The sequence below is a fragment of the Raphanus sativus genome, unplaced genomic scaffold, assembly GCF_000801105.2.
Source record: "Raphanus sativus cultivar WK10039 unplaced genomic scaffold, ASM80110v3 Scaffold3595, whole genome shotgun sequence".
Lineage (NCBI taxonomy): Eukaryota > Viridiplantae > Streptophyta > Magnoliopsida > Brassicales > Brassicaceae > Raphanus > Raphanus sativus.
In genome coordinates this window covers 2,103-9,406 of record NW_026618901.1, presented here as the reverse complement: position 1 = coordinate 9,406, position 7,304 = coordinate 2,103, and the positions used below count along the sequence as shown (strand labels likewise).

At 38.6% G+C, this 7,304-nt stretch overlaps 1 protein-coding gene and 1 pseudogene across 1 annotated transcript; both read right to left on the bottom strand.

Moving 5' to 3' along the window:
* Window positions 1–742: 742 nt before the first annotated feature.
* Window positions 743–2,009, bottom strand: LOC130506726 (uncharacterized; annotated as a pseudogene).
* A 1,991-nt stretch (window positions 2,010–4,000) lies between these two features.
* LOC130506725 (uncharacterized) lies at window positions 4,001–4,429 on the bottom strand. Its single transcript, XM_057001408.1, has one exon. The coding sequence runs from the start codon at window positions 4,427–4,429 to the stop codon at window positions 4,001–4,003; it is 429 nt and encodes a 142-aa protein (XP_056857388.1).
* Window positions 4,430–7,304: the final 2,875 nt, after the last annotated feature.

Genomic DNA, 7,304 nt, shown 5'->3' with positions numbered 1-7,304 from the left:
TATATCATATGTAGTCAAGGTTACAAATGTGTTTGCGCTATCTACCATTAGAGCTGAGTTCATAGTCGAACTGAAGCTTTTAAAGAGTTAATGCGGATGTGAGAAAAATTTTGGCAAGGAGATCGGTTCCAACGAAGAAAATTATGTGTTTCCTTTGTGAAAGTTAAAGCACTATTTATCTAGAGAATAATTTACATTTAATTTGCGTTCACAAATTTTGTGTGTTTTAAACCAATAATATTCAGTCATAAGATCGGTATTAGATATTGAAGATTAGTGAGACCACTATTTGAAGGTCTTAGCCTAGTTTTGTGGATGGAACATACCAAAAATGTACGACAAAAAGCAAAAGAGAGAAAAGACAGGAGGCATATTTTCTAGGTTTCTTAAGGCAATATTTGGAAGTTTAGAAATTTTTTTTTTATAATGGTTGGATTTTTTTGGGAAACTTCGTGACTTAAGGGATTTGAGAGTGTGGGTTGGTCGCTGCAGTTCATTTGCAAGTGTTGTCTTGACTGTTATTAGGAAGGGTTTACTTCGGATTTGTGGATGGGAGAAAAAGAGATGGTTGATCCGTATTATAAGAAATAAGTTAAATTCGATGTTTAATCATAATGGAGCTTTGGATCCTTCGAACTTCCCTTTAAAATAATTTTTTTTTTCTGGGCTTAGTTTTTGGGATATTTCATACGTAATGTAAGTCACTCTAATGCAAATAGACAAATATACTATGCACCAGAAATAATAAACTCAAATGATTAATGTTCATTTTACTAGCTTCCGAAACACATCAACCAGGCAAGAGAGAAGAAGTAATTGTGTTCTTTAGAACATGTAATTAGACAAACAAAATAATCATTTTGGGTTTGGCCTTCAAAGAATCAATCAAATAATATTATAATTTAGAAGGAGAATCTTCCTATTTGCCTGTAAGGCAAGAAAGTCTTTTTCTTCAAACCTTTTGCTTCTGCCTTTTTAGCTATGTAATGGAATTCATGGGCGGAAATGGATGGTGATCCTCTTCCTGTAGAACTCGAGGTCTTGCTGTCTTCTTGTTTCCTGAACAAACCCAAAACCGACTTCACGAAATCTTTGTTGTTGTGGCTTGCTCTTCCCCTCCGATGCGCTACGGAAAAGAAGCAAGTCCTTTAGCCTCCATTTCTTTGAGGAAGATGATGACTTGCATGACATGCAAGTTGATGAAGATGTAGACTGTATAGAAGAGAAGGAGCCTTTTCTTTGTTCATGACCTTGTACCTCTGTCTGTTCTTGTTCTTCCCATGGATAAGCCGAAACCCGAAAAGGAGAAAGCGATCGAGCGGTTCTACGGCTCGAATTCTGATGCCTCCCTCTCCCTCTTTCCTCACCGACATCTTTGCGAGTGTTATCTAGGGCGACCTCAAACGGATCTACATCTACAGGTTTCTTTCTTGGCGAAAAAGCTTTGCGGAGGATGTCCTTGCCATGAGCAATAGGTGATCTTGGAGTTCGAGAAGAAACTGGAGATAAGACCTCGTATTGAAACTGTTGATTATCAAACTGCAAATACGGAGGAGGCTTCAAGGGTTTGATTTTGCCTCCATCAAAGAGCTCTTCTGCGGAAAGCGACCTCGTCTCAGATTTATCACCGATCTCAAAGGCAAAATCATTCACAGTATCTTCTTCATTCTTAGCTATCTTCCTCGGAGTGCCTGGAATCTCTTCCCAGTCGAAAGGAATTAAAGAATGTTCGAAGAAGTTTCGTTTTGCCTCCTCCTCGTACTCTCTGTACCCACTCTGTGATTCTTCGTGGGCTTGTTGGTGCGCTTAAGAAGCAGCCAGAGAATTTTCTTTGCGAAGATGGAGTGTTTAAGCTCATCACTTCCATTCTTCTGTTTCTGTCTTTACGAGAACTGTTTGATTTCCGATGAGTTCAGAGATGGTCTCAAGAGCAATGAGAAGAAGGGAACTAAAAAGGATCAAGGAAGGCGAGAGGAAAGAGAGAACTTCGACCGTTTTTGCTGACCAAATAAAATAAAGAAATTTGCACTCCCTACCCAAACAAACATTAAATCATATTTAGTTGTATACACTTTTCCTCATCACCACTTTTCTATTGATTTTAAAGTTTAACTAATATTATCATTCTTTATGTATTATACACCAATTAACTCATAAAATCTTATTATATAAAGCTTAGTTTTTTAAAGTTATTAATTAACATGATTATAATTGTGACATATATCAATTTTGTATCTAAGATTGTGACATATGTTAATTAATTTTTTAATAAATAATTATTTAATAGTAATTTTCCTTTTTTGAGAAAAAGTATTGTAAATAAAATAATTTCCATATGTTGGGATCAAAAACGGTCACGAAGGAATCAACACCTGAAAATCCTTGGAAACTATATTTTCGAAATATATAGTTCTAAAAAATATATGACTTTCGGTAATTTTAATTACCGAAACAATTTTTTTACGAGAGAAGTATCAACTAGATCAAAGCAAACAAACCGTCGAAGTACCGAACCACTTGAAGATCATCGGACGGATAGCCCGACACAGTCACTCGACGATCATCGAATGGCCTGATCGGACGATCGTCGAGTGGTCCGCCCATCGAACCACTCGACGATCATTGAGTGGTCGGTTCGCCCATGCCACTCGACGATCGTCGAGTGGTCGGTTAACCCGAGCCACTCGACAATCGTCGAGTGGTCCTTCTTGGAACATCGATCCAACCCGAAACCTTCAGGACAACACCAATTCATGCATTCTCGTCTAAATCTCGATACAACCTCTCATGAAATACGACTATTCTGACCCTTGTTCAATCCTAAGAGCGGTTATCGTCAAAGCTTTACGATAACTTGTTTAAAAATCGTAACAAACGTTATAAGTCCAAAAGACGTCCTAAAGAGGTCCCAAACGAGACTAAGAGCCCATTTACGTTTTTTTATTTAACCAAAGCCCGTCAACATTACGAAAATCTATCTTTTATCCCCAAAGAGGATAAATGTTAACTTTCCGCAGATAAATATCAAGTTTCCGCAGATAAATATGAAGATCGAGAGAAATGAAATATTTCTGAAAGATGCTTAAGTCGGCCAAAGGGTACTTCAGGAAAGCTCAAACCGACATTGCGAGGAGTATATAAGGAGCACTAGGCGAGAGGAAGAAAAAAGAACTTTTTAGAGCAAACTTAGCATTTAGAGCGTTTAGGCAACTTTCCGTTTTTATTATTTCGAACTGCAACTCAACTAGGTTTTGCAGTCTTAGGTTGTTAGAACTAGGAATCTCGCCAACAGCTCTTGTGGCTAAGGCTTCTACCTTGTTGTAACGCTCAAACACAGATTCGGAATACGACTCATTTTGCTCTTTTTTACGATTTCTTATTTTTATTGTCTTTCTCTCGTGTTCTGATTGATTGGCGTGTGGTTTAGCAGAAATCCGGGACCTCTGGGAAATTAAGGCTTTTTTAACTTTCCTAATTTAAACAGAAATTGACGGTGTGAATTTCGGTTCCCACACCATACAAATAGTAAATTAATAGTAATTTCCTATTAAATCCAAAATGAAATTAGTAAAAGATATATTACAATATTTTTTTCTTTTAAGAAATTATAATTTTCCTTTTTGTGTTAAATAAAATTTTTCATATAAATAATATTTAATAATAATTTTCCTTTTGAGAAAGTTATTGTAAATAAAAAATTTCCATAAAAACTGTAAATTAGTACTAATTTCCCTTTTTAAATCCAAACTCCTCCAATATGAGTAGTCATCTGGAAAGTGATCAACTTCGTACATAAGTGTACTATCAATAGATTTGGAGTGAAAACTTTTGCTTGAATCGATCGATGTGACGACTGACTGTTCGACCGATGGTTGATCAGTTGTGTCGATCGATGTCTCTGAGTGGGTGTCGATCGATTCTGAGTATTCTATCTCGTACTCGACTGCACAGTAGCATGTTGCTACGAGTTTTGCTTCATCTGGAGGCTTTTTGCAGGCATCTATGGCTTGACAACTTTGACTGGATCATAGTGAATCTTTGGGTTGATCAGTGTCAAACACATCTGGCATTTTTGCAAATTGCAAACTGCTCCCACAGTAGCTAAGAATGCTCTTCCAATTAGTAGAGAAGAATTCCAATTTAACTTGATGTCTAGGACATGGAAGTCAACTTGAACTAGGGCATTACCAATCTGCACCTCAAGGTCTATGATGATTTCTAATGAGTTCCTCCTGGAACAATCCACAAAGTAGAATGATTCCTTGGAAAGTTCTATCTTCAGACCTAGATGGTCTGCCATAACCTTTGGTAGGATGCTGACTGATGCTCCTGTATCACATAGTGCATGTGAGAATTCAATGCCTTTAACTAGGCATGAGATAATGAACTCTCCAGGGTCGCTCTTCTTCTTCAATGTCTGGTTGAACATCTTCTCAATATCAACCTCTATTACTCTTGTCTCTCTGAAGAACATCAAACAATCTGTGTGTGAAGTATGCTTCTTCAAAGGGTCTCTCTTCTAGTACCTTTAGAACTCTTTCTTCGAGTGTTCTAATTCCTTTGCATTAGCCTCTCTTTTATAGTGCTTGAGAACCTTTTCTTTCCTTTTTCTTAGGGTTCTCTTTGCACTTTCATTTTCTATCTTCATAGGCTCTTATGTATCCTCAACCTCTTCTGGTGGGTTCTCTGTAGATTTGAGTCGGGGTCTGAGTGCATTGAGTAGGGCTACATCTATGTTTGGTAGCTGCACTCGGGGTTTAGTGGTTGTACATCGATCGATTTCGGATTGATGATGTCGATCAATGGGGTTCTCTAGTTGTCGATCTATTTCTTCTTCTTCAGATCGATCAGTGAGAGGGGTAGAGTGGGTTAGGGTGTTTTGCTGCAAACTCTGCATGTATCATAATCCGGACTGGGTTGCTCATAGCTGTAGACTTTGTGGACTCTGTCGATCGATGTGGCAATTCAAACATCGATCAATAGTCATCTTCCCATGTCGATCGATGACTATCTTCTGGCGTCGATCGATGCCAATGACAACTGTCGATTTCCATGGAGCTCTCTTCTTCAAAGTCTCCCTCTTGAAGTTTCTCATGCTCATTCACTTGCCAGAAATCATCCACTGTGATGGCATTGATGTGGTGGCTGATGAGATCTTCTTCTCTCCCCTTTATCAAGGCTTCTTGCCTCCTAATAACTTCTGCTGTCTGAATGAATTGTGTCTCCAACTTCTTGACATGAGTGTTCAAAGTGTCAAACTTTGCATTCAGGCTATTGTATGCAGCATCTATCTTTTCATTGAAATCCACAGTAAGCTTCTGCTGACCCTTTATAACCGAGTCAAGCATTGCTTCAATAATGCTCTCCTGAGTAGGTGGTGGTGGATTCTTGTAGAAAGAATTGTTGAGATTCTTGTTGTTGATGTAGTTGGTGTTGCTGAAGGGCTTCTGGTACTGTGAATTATGATTGTAGTTTATCCTCTCACTGTTTCCATAGAAGTTCCTTTTTCCACTCTGATTTCCAAATCTCTGGAATCCTCCTATGTAATTAACATCTTCCTCTTCATATCTCTCCTCATCAGTCTCTGTAGCTTCTACTTCTTCAGCAAAGCTAACCTGCTTCCTAAGAAAGCTTGTTAACACTGTCCAATTTGTCTCGCATATCGTCCAACTGCTCATGTCCAAGGGCATTGGCCGCTTTTCTTTCTCATAATCAGTGTGTTCTTGGTGCTGTTGCTGGTTGCCAAGTTTCAATAAATCTCACAGCCTCTTCTGGATTCCTGATGTTGAAGTTTCCTCCACTATCCATATCTAGTGCTGTCTGATAGGTCAGATCTAAAGCTCTGAAGAAAGTGCTGAGCAGTTGTACTTCATTGAATCCATGGTGTGGACAATCTCTCTGATAGGACTTAAAACTAACCCAACAATGTCTGAAAGCTCTGTAGGCTTCTGCATGAATGTAGCAATCTTACTTCTCAAATCTTATGTGCGTGCCTCATCAAAGAAATTGATCAAGAAAGCATTCTTGATGTCATCCCAGGATGTAAGAGATCCTGGTGGTAGTTGCTTAAGCCATTGTAAACCTTCTCCAGTAACAGAGTACTTGAAGAGCTTGCAGAGTAGGTAGTCAGCTGGGACTCCATTGGTTTTCACAGCAGATATGAGATCCTCGTACCTTTCTAGATGGTCCATAGGATGCTCGTTAGACGCTCCACTGTAGGGTGTCTGTCCTACAAGTGTGTAGTATATAGGCTTCACCTCAAAATCAGCTCTTTGTATGTTTGGAGGATGGATAGCAGATCTATTGGCATAATATTGATCTGGATGGTGTAGTCAGCCAGTGATATGTTTCAGGTAGCTTCTTTTGTAGCTTGAGCAGCTGCTGCAGCAGTCTCAGCTTCTAGATCAGTGATTGCAGCCCCCTGATCATTAATCTTCTGACCTACTGCATTACGCATGTGACCTTCTTGGTCATGCAGGTTACCTTCGTTGTCTCGTATGAGTATCAAAGTCGCGACCATGTTCTCACTACAAGAAAACAGGTTTTTCCCTACTGAATTTTGTGACTACAGCCGCAGTCACTAAATATACCAACCGAATACTGACCATTTAGCGACTGATTTGCCACCAATTATATTTAGTCGCTAGTTAGTAGCTATTTTACGACTACAAAATATCGTCGTCAATTAGTCACTTATTTACGACCACTTAGCTACTAAAACATAGCGTCGCTACAATGTCGTCGGGCATCAGTCGCAAATTAGCGACCGTTTAGTGACTGCGAAATGTGATTGCTAAATAGTCACAATATCAGTTGCAAAAGACAGTTAGAAAACACGTGGAAATCGCAATGAGTTCAGTACACCGGGTTTTTTATGACCGACAGTTACAGTCATAAAACAGTCACAAAATAAGTAGCAAAACGGTAGCTAAACAGTCGGTAAATGTTTTATATATAGAAGAAAAATCGACTCCTTTAGTAAATCATCACTCGTGAGAATTAATTAAAACGTTTTTCAAGATAAAAAAAATCTTGATTAACAAAAAAAAATATTAACAAAAAAGAAAAAGAATAACAAAAGAGAAAAAAAATCGTGAACTACAATGACGGGCAATTACAAAAATTTTCGTGATTGGATGTACAAGAGAATCGATGAAGAAACGGGGAATTTCTCGAGAGAGTTTGTTGCGGGGGTAGAGGAATTCATGATGTTTGCAAATAGTCAGGAATTAACGCAGAGCAATGGCGGTAAGTTCTTTTGTCCTTGCAGTATTTGCAGAAACGATAAATTTCTCCTGGGGCCC